General features: G+C 35.1%; 1 protein-coding gene across 1 annotated transcript in view; it reads left to right on the top strand.

The window, feature by feature from the left end:
- The first annotated feature begins 5,022 nt into the window (after positions 1-5,022).
- GPM6A (glycoprotein M6A) overlaps positions 5,023-18,751 on the top strand; it is a 124,602-nt gene continuing 110,873 nt past the window's right edge. Inside the window, exon 1 of the mRNA XM_071556264.1 lies at positions 5,023-5,634. Coding sequence (XP_071412365.1) covers positions 5,598-5,634 — 37 coding nt within the window. The 5' untranslated portion in view covers positions 5,023-5,597. The remainder of the gene's footprint in view (positions 5,635-18,751) is intronic.

Genomic DNA, 18,751 nt, shown 5'->3' with positions numbered 1-18,751 from the left:
CAAGTGCAGAGCAGAGGGAGACAATGTCCTCCCTCGACCAGCTGGTAAGGCTTTGCCTGATGGCCCCCAGGGCATGGTTGGTGCTTCTGACTGCCAGGGCACTGCTAAGATTCAATTTGCCATTGATCAGGACCCCCCGGTCCCTTTTCATGGCACTGCTTTCCAGCCTCTCATTCCCCAGTCTGTATGTACATCTGGGGCTGCCCCATCCCAGGTGCAGAATCCGGCACTTCCTCTTCTTAAACTTCCTATGGCTGGTGATTGTTCAGTCCTCTAATTTGTCAAGGTCTCCACGGCCTCCCTGCCTTTGAGGGAGTCAACAGCTCCTCCAAATTTAGTATCATCTACAAACTTACTTAGTATCCATTCAAGTCCTGTGTCCAGGTTATTTATGAAGATGTTGAAGAGCACAGAGCCCTAAAAGGAGTCCTGTAGAACCTCACTAGTGACAGGCCACCAGTCTGATGTCACCCCATTCACTGTCACCCTCTGTGCTCCACCAGTGAGTCAACTGCTCACCCATCACATGATGTGTTTATCCAGCTGTGTGTTGGACATTTTGTCCAGAAGGATACTGTGAGAGACAGTATCAAAAGCTTTACTGAAATCCAAAAAGATTACACCAACTGGCTTCCCTTGATCATCAGCCAGGTGGGTTATCTTGTCATGAAAAGAAATCAAGTTGGATAAGCAGAACTTTCATGAAGTCATGCTGGCTGTGACCCATGGCTGTATTGTTCTCCAGGTGTGTTTCAATACTTCCCAGAATAATCTCCATATCTTTAGCAGGCACTGAAGTGAGACTGACAGGCCTGTAGTTTCTGGTGTCCCGCTTCTTGCTCTTCTTGAAAATTGGGATAACCTTCACCAGCTTCCAGTAAGATAGGACCTCTCTGAATTCCTCTAGATGCTTGTGTGAGTGTCTGCTATGAATTAAACTCTGGACTATGTGTTGTTTTTGTTGTTTTGTTTTTTTTTTTTAATATCCCATGAAGCCATATACCCATAAGAAATACACATCCCGGAGTAGACAATTAGACACATTTTTGAATTCTAAAGCTTCCCAGTGCTTCCTCCAACATCACTCTCTCAGGATATTCCAAAGATGAAATATTACTTGCCATTATTTTATAGTTATATTCTTATTTTTAATATCAAATAGAAATATTGTCTTTGAAGCAATCTAAATATGACATTTGAGCACCAATTTTAATTTTTCTTTGAGCCTTTCCCAGATTTCCAAAGTCTGCTGCCTAATTTTCATAGAATAATTTCTACACTTGCATCTACATTAATGTTTAGTTGAGTTTAAGAGTGAAATTTTAAAGTGAGGGTCTCAGTTCTCTTCACCTGCTGTATTTTGGTTTGCATCACAGAATATGCTCTAAGAACACAAATTGTTCTTATGTTATCTTATATGTTTTATAAAATGTTCTTATATCTTCATTATATTTTTCATATAATAAAACCAGGACATGCTTTCCAGGAGTGCAACTTCTGCCTATCCAACCCCTAAAGGGCAGCCTGTCTGTGGGCCCTGACTGACGTTAGTCCGAAGTAAATTCCCTTGACACACAAAGAACAGATATTGCTTCATTCTGCAGATCTATCACGACTCCTTCCTGCAGTCATAGCAACATAGCTAAAGTATTCTGAGCCAGCTTTTGATTCTTCTTTCTCAGTTATTTGGGTAGTGACATTAGCAACATAAATAATTTTGAGCTTTTAAATGATGTTTTCATAATCAAGATCATTATGTTTTCATGGTCAAGACATCATTGCACCACAACAATATGATTATTATTTACTTGAAAAGCAATAGTTTTGAAGGATGGAATGGTAAAACTAATTCGAAGGCCATACAAAACTGGGAGTAAAAGTTGGATGTCTTGTCATAAAGTTGTAAATGCTCAACTACATTTCATAATATCATATTGGACACCAGAGGATCTGTTAATGTCATCAGCTTCTAATTATTGTCTTGATTGACTGTTTATTTACTTTCATTATACAGCTGAATGTTATGTCTTGCCTTGCCATTTACAATTGGCAGGGCTGTCCAATGATCACTTGAACCAATAATCCTATCTCACATTAAAAGGGAATTGTAGGGAGTTTTATATAGTTCCTACTAAGATAGCTTTCTTCTCTGCTAGAAGTGTTCCCAGAAAGAGAAGGTTAGCTGCTTCCGTCGTTTCTGGGTACAGGTTTAAAGTAGTTTGTGTGTCACTGGTGGCAAATATGCTTCCCAGTATGCTGAAGAAAGCAAGCCTCTATGGTTATGCTTATAAAGTCACATAAAGTTGGCATTTTCTGGTTTTGTATGTTATTATGCTTAACACTTGTAGAGCTTTTTTATTCTTTGAGTTTAGGATTAACGTCTATTCATAATTTCAGCTTGAAAGGTCCTTGGAACAGTTTTTAAAGAAGCGTCTAAAAGGCAGATTTCTTTTTCAACCTTAACCTGTTAATAAAATGCAGTTAAATATGAAGAAAATTAACATTAAATTTCTTTCACATTCTCTGTGTTGCTCACACTCACACAAGTTGTGCGTATGACCAGTAAATAGCACCTGGAAATGAGCAGAGTTCTCTTAAGAAGGAGCTTTGACGCTTGCATAGTTTGGAGGAGTTACTGTTTAAGGAATGAGCTGTTAGTGCATTCATGACAATACTATTTACAAAGAAAAATAGATAAGTGAAGAGGTGGGGGAAAACTTAAAGCCATTTTTTAGCAATGCTTATGCTTTGCTTCAGGAGTTCCAGTGATCTCATCTTAACCTCTGACATATGAGTGTAAGCTTTTTAGGAAGTTAAAAATCCTATCAAAAAAATTAAGATGTGTGTGAACCTGATGTGAAAATGACCATAGTGGAAACTAAATCAAGGATTCATTCTGCTCAGCATCTCACGTGGTTATACACAAAAGCAGGCTGCCTTGAAAGAAGTACAAGAAATAGCTAAAACTTTTTTTCACAAAATATTCCTCTATTCTCCAATAATTTACAGCTCAGGAATTTCCTAATCCAGAGGTGCAATTTCATATCCTTGAATCATTGTGATTCAGATTCTCCGTGCTCATTTGGGGGTTTTCTTCCCCCTTTATAACACCCTGTTGCAACTAGTTTCCACAACTTAGCCACACATTGTATAATATGCTTTTGTTTTCTTCTGAGTTTACTTTGTTTACAGTCCCCTCCTTTTATTGAACAAGTTGTTTCTTACTCAACTTTTTTATGTCACTCATGACTGTACCATCTTTATTGTAACCTCTCCCAACTATCTCTTTCCAGGTTTTTTTCTTTTTGATTCTTTTTATATTTGAACCAAAGTTTGTATGATTGTTTCAGGGTACAATGTCATTTGGTTTTATCAGCAACCTATAGATTCCATTGTTGCAACATCACTGTTGATGATGTGGGCTATCTCAAAAGTTTTATGCTATCAAGAAACACAGCTTTGCACCCTAGGAGCAAATTCCCCAGTTTTCCACCCCAGGTAAAGTATTTTCCAGTCCCTTTCTAAAATATGAAGATTCATGAATAATTATATAAAAAATATTTTGAAAATAAAGAATAGCAGGAGAGACTTGTGCAGGAGACCTCTTGTTTTAAAGGAAACATGCCCCTCTTTAAAAGACTTACTAAAGGAATAATTTCTAGAAAGATGGAAGATACTTATATACTATGGTGTTGCAGCACTTCCATTTGTATAGACCTTCTAAATATGTTAATTTTTAAATGATTGATTAGATCTGAGAACTAAAAGAGTTGATTATTTTTCTGCAGTTGTTCCAGAAAATGCAGTCCTAGAAAGGTGAATTAAAAAAGAATTTTAAAAAGGGTACAAAATGTGTTGGGTTATAAATATTCATTCAGTTATTTAATTATCTATATAAATTTAACTTCATATATACATTACTCTGATATGAACCAGATGTGAACAGATTTATATGCAAACAGTGTGAAAAAAAGAGCAACAACAAAACCCAACAGCAATCCCCACTCCACCAAAAAAAACCCCCAAAACCAGAAAAAAACCCCGAAACAAAATAACTAACTTCTGGGTTTTTTGTTTTGGTTTGTTTGGTTTTGTTTTTTTTTTCTTTTGCTTTGGTTTGGTTTTGTAAAGTGGTGGGTTTTTTTATTTTATTGGTTGGTTGTTTTTTTTGTGACTCAGAACACAGCACCAAGTCAGTATATTTACTTAGTGTAAAGTCAATGGATGAGCAATTTATCATTTATATTTAAATATGAATTTTCAGACATAGTAGTTTTTACTTTTCTTAAGCTTTTGTGACTTCCCCCAGAAGGATGAGAAGTTAAAACTGTAAAATAAAATTGGATTTATGTTCTAGTTGTACTTTTGGTGAAATAATGAAACTCTCAAAATGATCATATATTACTCTGTAGACTAAGGTACAAAAATGCTAATTTATTGCTAGACTGCAGCGCCCAATTTGCATTCCAAATCAGACTGCAGAGCTCCCCAAATTAGTAGGAGCCCTCACAGTGAGTTTAACCTTTTCCTGAGCAAATTCCTAAGAGTATATGTGTTTCCATGTCCTTCCTCATGTGCATACTTACATGTAGTACTTCCCCATTTTAAGAAGATCCAGATATTTTATTAGAGATTTGAAGAGTACAGCTAATTTGAGGTATTAGGAATCAGAAAAAGAATTGATGCAAATAAGGTTTTAAACCTCAGAACTGTCTCTAAATTCTTGTTTACTGTGATACTGACAGATAATGTATAGGCTGCATATAATTTGCAGTGATTAATGTCGTATGTTAAATTGTGCTTGTATGTGTGTTTAAAAACATATACAGACACAAAATGGTGTTGTTATAAACATGTTTTTTAGAATATTGTAAATGTAATAGTGCATATTACTTGGTAGTTCTAGATGATACAGATAGTATGAGAAGAAGGGAAATGAAGAGTCATATTATTCTTAAATGTGCTGATACAGGAGGAGGGGAGAGGCGGGGGGTTGCGGGGGAAAGGGAGAGAGAGAGAGAGAGGAGGAGAGAGAGAGAGAGAGAGAGAGAGAGAAAGACAAGTAATACAGCATAAAGGACCCACAGGCATTTGGGCTTTCCCACTTCAGTAGCAAATAGGGGGAATTATGGGTTGGTGGTCTGCTTCCCGTTAGAAGGACACCCCTCCATCTGTTTTCAGTACTGCCTGTTTTCAATTTAAAACACAGATTTCAATACAAACCTCAGTTTCTTTACTCCATTTTATATGCAAAGTGAGGCTTATGAATCAGTGTCATTGCCATAAGGACTCAGACCAAATATCCCCCCAAAATTCACGGCTGTTCATTTGAATACCTGCTTACAGTGGTACACAATGGACAGCTTTGAGAAGAAAAATTGATAATCTTCACGGAAGAGTAATTTGAATGAAATTACACTTGACAGCCTGTCTCCAAGCAAACAAGGAGAGTGAGGGAGCCTTAGCTAAGCTCTGAGGACTTGCCTAAGCCTCTGCTGTTGGAGCTTCCCAGGGAAAAAAAAATCCACACTTTTTCCTACATCTGACTGAAGCTTTTGATAATTCTCTGTAGCTGTTTCTAGCGAAGAAAGGTAGCCATGGAAGAGAATATGGAAGAGGGACAAACACAGAAAGGTATTGTGTTAAATTTGCTTTTTCTTTGCATGGAGATAATTATTTTGCTGTTCCTTATTTGCTGTACCAGCATGCAGTAAGGTTAAGGAATATCCATATGTGGCAGATGGGGAAAGATGTTATATTTTCATATCATTTACTTCATTTGTCTCTCTGCAATAGACCTGGCATTAATAGAGTCACTGTCATCTGATACCTAGTATTAAAAGAATCTAAGTAGCAAATTTTGCATCTATACTAACGTTGAAAGCATTTAATGCAGCCAGCTTCCCAGACCAGTCTTTGTTAACCTTCATTTATTTCATGTTTTCACGCTTGTCTAGCTGGGTCAAGGGAGTCTACTGTGAACTATGAGAGAGCTACTCACACAATATTTGGAGCCAGTTGCATTTGGATATCTAACAATGTAACCAGTATTTACACCTTGAATGAGAATCTAGGCTGAACAAAGACATGGGGTATATTTTGTACATATTTAGGCACTATGCCTTTATTCCACTTTGGTTTTACAATATGTTAAAGCAGCTTTGCTATAGTTCTAATATTTGCATCATTCAGATTTGTATTTTGCAGAAATTAATTTTGCAGATTGCAACTGAAATTGCTTTAGCAAGATGTACACAACATGTTCAGATCATTTCTATTCTGTGACTTCTGGTCGGGTTGAAAATAACTGAATGTTATGGGATGTGTTAGCACTTAAAGGTGCAATTTAAAGTGATTGTGGACCATTTTTAAGGTGTGGAGATACAGTGCTTTCAGTTTTTTCACTTAAGTGTTATTCTATGCAAGCGACATGACAGTAGTGAAAGGAACCAGGCTTTTTTTCCTTTTTACTGCAAGCACAAAGGGTAATCCTAGTGAATATTTGGCATATTAAATTTTTATACTTTTCATTTTACATTTATTTTGAATTCAGTTTTTGAGGAGGATATAGGAACTCACTAAATAATTTAGTATAAATTGTCTGTAAAGGCATATTTTTCTGTACTGATGCCATTTTGCATTTTTCTGCTCTCTGATCAATCTGCTTCTTACATGTAAATGTCGTGCTTTCTCATTATAAGTGACCCATTTAGACAGAATGCAGCTTTGAGTTGTTTATGGTCTTGATCTAGATGCACAGTAGATAGTCATAAGAACATTAAAGGAGGATATATGTGCCCCTGTGTGTATATCCATATGTGTGTTTATAGATAAATAGATCAGTATCTGTTTGGTGATTGCAGCAGTTTCTTCAGTTGAATTTTGTTATTTGCAAATGTCAGAAAAAATAGGAAAGTACAAGACAGTTCAGTTTCTCTGTTTTTTTGGTTTTGGTTTGTTGTTTTTTTTTTTTTCTCCCCTGAAGGTAAAATCAATACTTTTACAATGATTCAAATTATTTAGGGTGTTTTACACTTAGAAATTGAAGACATGCTTTATTTAAAAGTCTGAAATGCATTCTTCTCCTTCTTAAGTGAATTGAACTGTTTGACCAATGAATCAAAATACGTCATTGCTACCAAATGATATTGCTTGAAGAGAAAGAGTGAGATTCAAAATTCTTAAATTCTTATTAGAGGGAGAAAATAAGGGGAAAAAAAAAGAGAAAAAAAGAGTAATTTTTGCATATTAAAGAACGTGTTGTTATTGATAAACTGTGCCCTCATTGTTCATATGATAAGCATTTGAATGACCAATAGTCACTCAAAATGGTGTGATTAATAGTGTGATTACAACAGCTAACACTACTTACCCCCCACCCCCATTTACAATGCCATGTGTTCAGCCTTTTTTCCTTTTAGTGGTACCCAGCTGTCATCACAGACAGTTGCAGGAGAATGTTAAGAGCTCACAAATCATATGTATTTTTCCTTATTGGTGTGAAAGGAGGTGCTGCACAGTTACTGTGACCATACCTGTGAACCTGTCATGTCAAGATGTCAAGTTTCCTCTTTGGATTATGACAACTTTTAAAACATAGTTACTGTTTGAAAAAAGCTGCAATTCAGGAGGGAAGTTAAAAAAACATTTTCAGTTTTGAATTTTTGGGGATGCTTGAATGCAGATATTGAGATCATAGGGAAGTATAAGGATGATTATGAAATCATGGATCTCTTTAAGTTATGCACTTTACACTTGAAAATATTGACTGATACCTTAATTGTTTCAGGGTTTTTTTGCATGCATTTAGCATGATCAATCTACTATGCATTTAATTGAAATCCATAGTATAGTTAGAGGTAATCCAGGCTATTTTTTCAAATTTTAGTATTTCAGTGACTGTAATTATAATTCATATATTTTAATTTTCATCCTCCTGCCATATTGAGTAGAAATGTTTCTTTCTTTTTCTCCTATGCTTTCTACAAAATCAGTGGGAGCATAAATTTTCACTGCCTATCAACTCCTGTGCTCTTCACAGCAGATGCTTTAAACCTCCCACTGAACAGCATTACGTCTTGCTAGCAGCCATGATGGAAGTGAATAATTTCTTATTGATGTATTTCATAAATACGATAGATAGGTCTAGGAGATTTGGAAGTCTTGTTATTTCTGAGAATTTAATGCAATATGATATTATTAAGTACAAACATAATTCTTACCATAGTGGTTCCAAATAATGACCTTCTGTCACAGCCTCTCAACATTCTAATCTTTAACACTTATGATTTGTTTATGTCTGTATCTTGGAAAAATAGCAGGAGGGAAATATATTCCTTTTCTTTTCTTTTCTTTCTTTTCTTTTCTTTTCTTTTCTTTTCTTTTCTTTTCTTTTCTTTTCTTTTCTTTTCTTTTCTTTTCTTTTCTTTTCTTTTCTTTTCTTTTCTTTTCTTTTCTTTTCTTTTCTTTTCTTTTCTTTTCTTTTCTTTTCTTTTCTTTTCTTTTCTTTTCTTTTCTTTTCTTTTCTTTTCTTTTCTTTTCTTTTCTTTTCTTTTCTTTTCTTTTCTTTTCTTTTCTTTTCTTTTCTTTTCTTTTCTTTTCTTTTCTTTTCTTTTCTTTTCTTTTCTTTTCTTTTCTTTTCTTTTCTTTTCTTTTCTTTTCTTTTCTTTTCTTTTCTTTTCTTTTCTTTTTTTTCTTTTCTTTTTTTCTTTTCTTCTTTTCTTTTCATTTCTTTTCTTTTCTTTTTTCTTTTTTCCTCTGAAAATAATGAATAACAAGAGATTGTATAGTCCAAAGTATTGAACATCTTCCCCTCTCCTTATTTTCTTTCTATTTGCCTCAGAAAGTGTGCTTTCATATTGGCATCAGTACCCTTAACATGGTAAATTGAGATGATGCTGTTGTCCAGAAGTTTTCATGAGCAAAGCTGTAAACACAGAAAACAAGAATAATTTGTATTCATGCATTTTCTGGTTTAAAGTATTAGAAGACTTGGTGTGTCCCCCTCCATCCCCCCTTCTTTTTCCCCTTGATACCACATATCCTTTACTATGAACCCAGTACAGATTTGGGAGAATGTTTCAAAGGTGTTTGCTACACAGCTATTTGTAGCTGTCCAAGAACTGAAAGTGTGTAGAAAGTGTGGTTGAAATGTTAAGTATATGAACCAAAATATTTCTAAGGAAGTACAAAGTCATAACATTTCAGAAATATCAACATGTTCCCAGTATCCATAACACTGACATTATGATACATGCCTAGACCCGTAACGTGCTAAGACTTTTGATTGCAAATTTGCTGTCTGGGAAACCCATGATAACAAAAGCCTGCAATATATTGCACTGGTTTATTTTTCAAAAAAATATCAGCTCCACTTGGAGGCAGAAGTTTCACTGACACATTCTGATTTTGAAAACCTCATGCATAAATTTTAGCCTGGCAGTGGTAGGTCTCAACTACCAGGATTTGAAAGTCAATGATGCCAAACTGTTAGCTTTGCTATGTAGAAAAGGTATAGACCCAGTTCCTGCATTTCAGGTCTTCCCTCTGCGAAAGCACTAAGATTGCAATGATGTCCCCAATCCTGGTTATTAGTTCATTCATTTATCCCAGTAGAGAACTTGTTGGAGGGCAGGCACTGTAATTTTTTGCATTGCAAAGAACTTGGTACAGGGCAGTGAAAGATTATTCTCACCTCTTAATCTGTTTCAGAAAAAAAGAAATATTCTGTAGCACAGTAAGTCATGCCTATACCACTTGAACTAAATTGAAGATAAATTTTACTTTTTAAATAATTCATCCATAACTTCATTTTATAGTTTGAATTCCTTTATAAAATAAGCTCTTGGGAATACATGGAGCATCTGTGTTTGTACAGCAGCAAACATAAGGAAGAAACGAATTTTGCTTTAGCTGTCTTGGCTGTAGTATACCTAACAAACATAGATGAGGTTCCACTGATGGATAGCAAAAAAATATGTAGTATTACTGTGAAATGGTTGAATGCAGAAAATAAACAATGACTTAGTACTTGGTCTGTGTTAGTGACATACATGGATCTGGAACCTATTATCAGAGCTGTCCCATTTGTTACACAGCATGACAGTAAAGGAGAGTTTTTAAGCAGAGTTTTGAAGGAATGTCATCAGCAGTCTAGGATGCACTCATTAGCATGTACACACAGCCTCTGCTTCTTTATACAGGAGAGATTGAATAGTTTCTTTTTACTTCAGTAGTTTTTGGAAAATGATAGACTCTGACTTAGAAGGACATTATAGACTAGATGAAAGTGATGTGTTTAATTCCATATTAAGAAATAAACCAACAGCCAAATAGTCAAAATGCTGCTGGCATCCTTTGTAAGTTAGTCTTCTAAATCTTTTTATTTACTTCTAAGAGAGAAGTCTTGTCCAGTTTCTCTTTTGGCTGTAAAATCTCAATAGTTGGCTCTTTGATTTTGTTTGGTGACTAAATTTGTAAACAAAGCAGAGGAGTTATTTTTCAATGTTTAATGTGAAACTCACAGTAAGTGTGAGCCATGCTTGAATCTTCACTTAGATCCTTTTTATGTTGGTAGTATTATATCTAGTCTTATAGAACCTCTGAAATACAATCAGTTCCATGAGTTAAATTGGAAATGGTTTTTAAATTGGCCTTATAAATAGGAAGTAGCAGGCATTTGCTGGCTGACATGCTTTATACAAAACCTGGATATGTAATACTTGATTCTTAAAGAAAACATTGTGTCAGTCTGTATTTACTTTGGAATATAGTTTCAAATGCAGGCTTAGTTCCCAAGCTTATGGTCAGATTGGATTTTTGAAAATCGCTTCAGGGTAGAATCGTTTTAACTTTCATCATGTTTAACGTTTTCCTGCTCTTAAAAGTGTGTGAGCATCAGATAAAATACTCACTTAACAATTACAAAGTCACTAAGAGAGTAAATAATTTTCCTTCTTAATCAATTTTAGCATCTGGCAAAGTATCTCACTGTATTTCCTGCTTAATACTCCTTAGTAGTTAATCAATATGGTTTATTAAAGAAAAATACAATAACATTCAATGTTAATTTGAAGTTAATTATTTTAATACTGGAAGAGTTATTCTTCTTTATGTAGTAACTACAGGCTACCTTACTTAATATTCTTATGTTAGGAGAAGTTAGTTGTAGAGTTGTATTTGAATAGGTTATTATTCAATACATTAGGCTTTTATTGATAGATAATATTGTAAATAAATTTAGTCTTGCTTGTTTATTTAATCTTTAACACAGAAATGTCTCTGTTAATCGTAGAAAACTTTGTATTTCTTACAGGCTTAACATTATACTAGTCCCAAGCATGAAAATCCAGCATTAATAGGACCTAATTGTGCTTTTATATACACTCTTACAGGGCAAAAAGTATTCCAACTGCCCTAAGGCAGATGAAATCCTCAACTGAATGTGTGAAAATTTAAGTCTTCATGGTAATTTTGACACTTGGATGTCAATTTCATAAATAAGCTATATTAAAAAGGGTTTATAAGAGATGTAAATGCTTAGGAAAAAGTGTTGAATGTATTTTAAATTATTAATTTGTACTAATTTTTGAAAAAATACTGTATCAAAATACCACTATAAATTTATAAAAAGTTTTTCTACATTTTGTGAAAGTAAAGACTCACCTTTGGGGAAAAAAGAGCTAGTCTGTGTTTCTAATTACTCTGAAAAAATAAGCATTTAGTAAGGAAAATACAATACATACAACAAAATTAAATTTGATTCAGCTCAGTGCTTAGGCTCTTTATGGAGAAGGATTGAGGGATTGTTATACCTAATATCTGAAAACTATTCATTTTAAATTGTTACTATGAATTAATTTCTGATAAGTACCTTAAACAATTTGTCAATGTGACTTTTTAACCTATTTTGAGTTTCCTGCCACTGCACTAAGATTCAAGATGGAAGGATGGATGAAATGCTGCTGGCCTCACATGATGAAGACAATGTTTACTTTCTCAATACAGCTATTCTCAGCTATTCTCTCTATATAATCAGATGAAAACAGGGTTTTTTACTCCTAGTAGTTTTATACAACAGATTATGTAGAAAATACAAAAATTAAAAAAAATACACATTTTTGGTCTGTTCTGCCTCAGACTGTAGACACTGTTAATGATTTTATAAAACCCATAAAGTATATAAACAACTGATAGCCTTTGAAAATTAGAATATAGAAAGGGAAAGGGAAATAGTGATCTTATAGCAAATATTTTGTCAGTTAATATTCTCTTTGACCAGTTCTATTTCAGAAGAATTTTCAGTCAATTCAAGTAACTAAAATGCATAGTTTCTGCTGATATCTTATCACGTGGCTGATTTCTGAGACAGGCTAGCACGTCCCACATTGATGTGTCGTCACTAATCTTTTGCTTGGGGGAGTGGGGACTTATAGAGGCTTCAGTGGCACTGTGTGAGGAATGAGGAATAAGTCTTGTCATTTTCTCAGCTGAAGAGAGATCAAAATTGTGAAAGTCAGAGATATAAACCAAACAGGAATTAACAAAACTGACTTTCTCTGTATGCATGCTCTAGGGCCTTATGAAGGAACAGCACTGACATGAAAAATGGCTTAAGTATTCTTAAGTAGCTTGTCCATGATTCAATGAACTAGTCTCAAGAAGGTTAATTTTTCTTCCCCCCCTTGGGAATTTTCAACTCCTTCTTACTAGTTATCATGTAGGAGTTCAGTACTCTCCCAAAATTTGTACTGCAGCCATCTGGGATAACATTTTTCCAAATAAAAGCCTCTAAAATACAACTGCTACTTAATGCAAGCATTATACTTATCTTTATATGTATAATACAACTGATATTTGCCCTAGGGCAGTTTCTCCAATTTTTTCTTTTTTGATTCACATAGTGAAAATTTCACTTCCCCCCTCCCCCCCCCCCCCCTCCATAGTGATAACAATACAACTGTAGAACAAAGGAATATTACAATAAATTTAGTATCAAATTTTAAAAAAATGTTCTCTTTTTAATAGTGGCATGAAGCAAACAGTGCATTTGCTGCATTTCTGGTATAAACTGTATGTATGGCCAAACTTCGCGAATGAAGATTTGGGAAGGGCTCTCCCCACGTGGGGGTGTGCCCTTCGAGCCTGCACGGTGGATTTTTCAGGTGAGGCACAGCGTGCACAGAACTGGCCCCACTGTTTCAGTCCTGAGGTCCATCTGCCACGGCCGAGCGAGCTTGAACAGTGACAGTGAAGTCCTCTGGACTGTCTATGGCACCCGGTACTAACCAGGGCTGACCCTGCTGAGCATCTGAGATCTGACGGGATCGGATGGGCAGGGAGAGGCATTTAACTGCTCGGTACGGTCTCCACTGAGACTCGAACTCACGACCTTCTGATCCAGAGTCTGAAGTGCTCACCATTACACCACAGTATAAACTAGACTTCAGCAAAAGATGCATTTGCTGCATTTTTGGTATATGAGCATTGCAGAAAGGTGCTACTGCCAGAATGTAAACAGACTTAAGGAAAACATAGTGTTTCTTCTCCTCAGTTGACGGTATCTTCCCATTTGTACCCCAAGAGTGTGTTTTATTTTTTTCCCCTTCTAACAAAAAAGAAAAAGCTCTCTGTGATTAATTGCTGTCCTGCTTTTCAGTTTTCTGTGGAAATAGTTTCTTTTTAGCACCTGAAAGGCATGGAAATTAAATTCTACAACATTTTTTAATTTGTTCTGGGAACATGTAATATTAGATGACAACTGCTACATGTTTATTAACTAAGTCAAAGTTGGTCACATTCTACTTCCGGGTTGCAGCAGAATGATTTTATACAGGTAAAATTAGACATTAAGGAGGAATTTGGAGAAAGAGAGTATAGTAGCATAGTGAAGTGATTAAGCAGGGATTGCTCTGCAGTAAGACACAATGGAAAAAAAGTAGAGATGATTGATGATCATGCTGATAGAGTTTCAGGAGTGGCAATGTGGTGAAAATAAGAAAGTAGTAAACATTATAATTTGAAAGACTTTTGGGGGGCTTCTGAAATTTGAAACCGAACTTGAAATAGGGGAATCACAGAATCCTTTGCGCTGGAACAGACCTCTGAGATCATCAGGTCCAAGCATAAACCTACCATTGCCAACTCCACCACTAAACCATGGTGGAAGACTAATAATATTCAACTTAAAAGAATGTTGACAAGTTTTACATAAGAAGTTATTAGAAACATAAATTTGGATTTTTTTTTAATAGTGAAATAAGCACATTCCTCCCCCCCCCCCCAAAAAAAAAAAAGTTAAACAGCAACCGTGTTCATTGCTACTGTGATGATATTGTAATATTATGGCAATATTGTAACTATGGGCAGTTTCTAGCTATTTGAAGTTATAGGTGAGGGAAAGTGGGAGAGCAAGTCTGGTTTTATCTTAAAGTGATGAGAGATAGGAAAGACTCTTTTGGTTGGAAAAATAAAGTATATCTCTTCACCTGCATGGAAAAAAGTTATCACAGTTGATCTGTTGGACTAGTTTCTCTGCTGAAGGAAGTTGGTACTGTATACCCTTGCTTTGTAAGGTGATGTAGCCAGTGTGGGAAGCTCCACAGTGTAGTGACATCCTCTACTACTTGGTGAATCAGCTTAGTTTTATGTAGTTCATCAAAGCCTCCCACCCCCTCATTTCCCATCAAATCTTCTCTTACTGTAGTAAGATACATGCAATAGTAAGTACCTGGCATAACTTTGAATCAATTTAAAAGTCTTTAGAAAACAAACACGGAAAGAGCTTGGGGTATATCTTTACAGCTCTTAAGTGAGGTTCTGTTTGGCTATAGCTAACAACTCAGGCTTGCTTATTTTTATACACGAGTAGCTTCTGTGCTTCTGACGTCTTCATTTTTATTAATATTGTAGGGTCAGATGAGAAAACATATCCAAACTACGTATTCATCCTATGTTTGGGTGGCACAAATCTCTGATTCACAGCTCTCCAGAGAAAAGCTAATACCTGGTGTTATGTTCTGCTTCCATCTGCAACATTGTTTGATCCCCATCTCTTTTACCCTTCGATGACTCATCTCACTCTAAACAAATTTTGACCTTCAAAAGATCTTCTGCTCTGATACAGTGGAAGTTACTCTCAGTACCTTGATTGCTATGAGAGCATTTGTGAGTTACCTAACTGTGAAGCCATTCAAGTAAGGATTCCTTTCCTTATTAATGAATGGCAATAGACAAGGTAAAATTACCTTAACCTTTTCAGTAAATTAATCCTTGCCTTTTGTCAGTTTATTACCGTAATGTTTCCTCATGTTATATGTACTAGGTGATTTATATTCAGCAACTCCTTGTTCTTTACCTAGTAAATATCTGCAGAACCTCTGCATTTTTTGTGCTAGTCAAGCATTCTAATCGTGTGTTACTTAAATAAGTGACTGAACTAGATGGAAAAGAAGCAGTATCTTTTTTCTGAGTGTTCATAATCAGCTTTAGATCTACTGCTCTGAGCCATAAAACATCTCTACTAGTGTTAGTCTTGACTATATTTGCTACATAATGCTTGCTTTTTGCTGGAAAATTCATAGTACTGGTAGAATATTAAGGACCTCTTTCATTCACACTGCCCACCAATGTTGTAGAAATGACTGGGATTTCCTTGTAAGTGCATATATTGCCCTTGATTACTTCCAAAATTATAGACATAAGTAACTTACAAATCTGAAAAATCGATGACCAAGGCTCTGATCCTGCAAAGATTTAAATATGCATATTTGATGTCCTACACTGTGAGTAATCCCATTGGTTTTATACCAATGTAAGAAAAAAGGAAGCTCATGTGGTCTCTAAGATTAAGACCTAACAATGCCGTGGAGTAATTTGCATGTAGATGTCACGTTTTTGGCAGGAAATCTGTGAAAATATATGATGATGCAATTTAAAATGGCCTGAGAGGAGACTGGAAGGAAAGTTGAAAGGAGTTTGTTTATCAGTTGTGGTGCCTGGGGCTTTTGTTCTGTGTGACATTACAGAGATAATATGCTTTGGGTTCTCCTGTGGTTGTCTACAGGTTCCAAAAATATACTTTTTTCTTCTTCTTAGATGCTTTATTTTTAAGGGGTTTTGTTTGTAGTTTTCCTTTCAATTACTAGAATTTTGATTTACTCCTGGGCAGGGTGTACTGGACCTTCTAGTGGTATTGAACAATTTTCTCAGTGTGTCTTGTTCACATACTTAAGCCAAGATGATCTTCAAATTTTCTGTGCAGATGGAATTTTCCCCAAGGCAGGCTACTAGTGACCTTTTTATCTTTTTTTTTTTTTTTTCCTACAGCATGATCATGGTATGTTTTCTAAGATTATCTGGAAGTTTACATTTATTGAATTCCTGATGCTAGTGCAAGGACTAACACTGGTGTTATGCTTCTTGCTGTCCTCTTTACCAAACTAGATATGAGACTTTTGGTCTTTCAATGCAGGTCAGGAGAAGCATGTCGGTTATTTGCTTGTGTTTTATGGGATAGATGGAGTAATTTGATAAATCCTTGTGAACTAAGGATATATTACAAGGTGTTCTGTTGTTAGAAGGTTCTGGATTCTGACAATGTCTAGTGTTAGCACTAGGCTTTTGTTTCTGAGATTTTTACCATATAAACTGTGCTGTTTAAAATTTTAAAGGGTATAAAGGTTCTATTTTCAGCTATGTGTAGAGCTTGTGTGTGTTCTAGTTTTATTATACCATTTTAATCATACAGATAAAATTAATAAAAAAGGTATTCATCACTGTGACTATCCTAGGAGTTCAGTAAAGCATATATGCTATAACCACACCCATGACAGGTGGCACCATGGCAGAAAATAAAAATTAATGTAGCTGTTCAAGAGCATATGGAGACTACCATTTCTCAAAGATGTTGTCTTTCAATCTTTCAAAATTATTCTAGTTTTATGAACATTTTTCAATAGTGAAACACTGGAATAATTACAACCCAGTGGTGAGTAGGTCTTTTAGGTCAGCTGTGTTTATGCTAGTGGTTCAGACAAGACATTTTTCTTCCCCTTTCCCATCTGGCACAGTCATCAAATATTTAAGACACAGGGGAACCTGTTAAGGACATTTCGGTTTTTACCTGCTTTATGGATGTGTTTGCACATAGGGGACTTTTGCTGTTAATATTTTTTTTTCATTTTGATCTGTTGCATGTCTATACTAACTGTATTGTCTGTGTTTCTAGCAGATATCCTTCCTTTATTACCTGTCATATCCTCTTCCAGAAGAATACATGTACTTTATTTATTGACAATATTAACTTCTAAAATCCAGTTCAGACACATCTGAACTGGATCTAGTGATTTTAATGTGCAGATTTCAAGACTTAGAAGTACCTGTAGCTAGCTGTGGGTGTGTTTTGTTAATATTGTACACAACCAAAGGGCTAAAGTATACTTTTCTTTCCTGATAGAAGTAGCTATATCTGCACCCAGGGAGTTACCTTCTAATACACAGTTATTTCTGCTTGTCTGTCTTGATTTATTTCTCATTCTGTTTTATTTTTATTATTATTTTTTAATGTAGACTCAACTAGATTTGATGTAGCTGCCGCAGTTGCTAAATCTTGGGATATCCTCTGGGATATCATTTTTCTCCTTTGGTTATTCTTGTCTTCATCATTCCTGATCTGTTTTTTTTGATTGCCTACAAACTCTGTACCTCAAGCAGGAAAGATGGACTGTTTCCTACTAGAGATGTGGAAGTACTGGCACTCTGGAATCGCTGATCTATAATAATTTCTTTAATCTAATATCCTGACAAGGTCATAGACTTCAATGTTGCTACTGAATGTAGGGGTTTTTTATTTCTAAAGGGATAATTTTACTAGGGTTTTTGTGGTCCTTCAGGGACAATGAATTACACAATGGCCCAGATGTAACAAGCAATATAATGTAGCGGCCATTAAACTAAATTATTGCAGTCATCCTTACTCTTCTTAATCTGTTAACATTTTTTTTTCCATAACAACCTCAGTATGATAAACTATATAATTTAAAAGCTTCCCTACAGAAGTGTGATTAAGAATAATTTGACTAGGGGTAGTAGTGGGTAATAATGATGCAGAATTCTTTCAGGTAGGCATGGTCATGAATTCTATAATAAATTAAAATAGTAAGTACTAAAATATAGAATACTTTCATAGAAGTGGGAAAGCATGATAGAAACTCACAGCAATTTGTTCACTATTGTCATAATATGAAAAACTTTCAATATTTTTAATTTTAATGATGTTATGTAAAAAGAGGATAATTATTTGAATTTGCTTAATGCAGTTGCTTTGACTGTTTGTTTTTGTTCTTTGTCCATTATGACTCATCTTATGAAATTGTTTGTTTTACCTTTGTTAAGAAGAATTAAGAAAACACCTCATTTCTAAGGGTCTTTATGACTGTTGGGGTAGAATAGCAGTTTCTCTGTGAGTGTCACAGTGTTTATTTTAATCTCTGAATTAATTTTCTAGGTTGCTAGGCAATTCTGCTTCATAGTTTTAATGGAAATGACTAATTCAGTGTGCTCTCATTTCATAATATGCAATCGTTTGCTTTAAAACTGAAACTAGGTTTCTCTATGACATAATGCCTGACAAATACTTATGTCAGTATACAACCTTATTACTATAGCTAATAAAATATCTACATTTCTGTTTTCCAGTCCGATTTTTCTGTACATCCCAACAAAATTATTGTAAATCTGGTATTCAATAAAG

The sequence above is a fragment of the Pithys albifrons genome, chromosome 5, assembly GCF_047495875.1.
Source record: "Pithys albifrons albifrons isolate INPA30051 chromosome 5, PitAlb_v1, whole genome shotgun sequence".
NCBI classification, from domain to species: Eukaryota; Metazoa; Chordata; class Aves; order Passeriformes; family Thamnophilidae; genus Pithys; species Pithys albifrons.
This window is presented reverse-complemented; position numbering and strand designations above follow the sequence as displayed.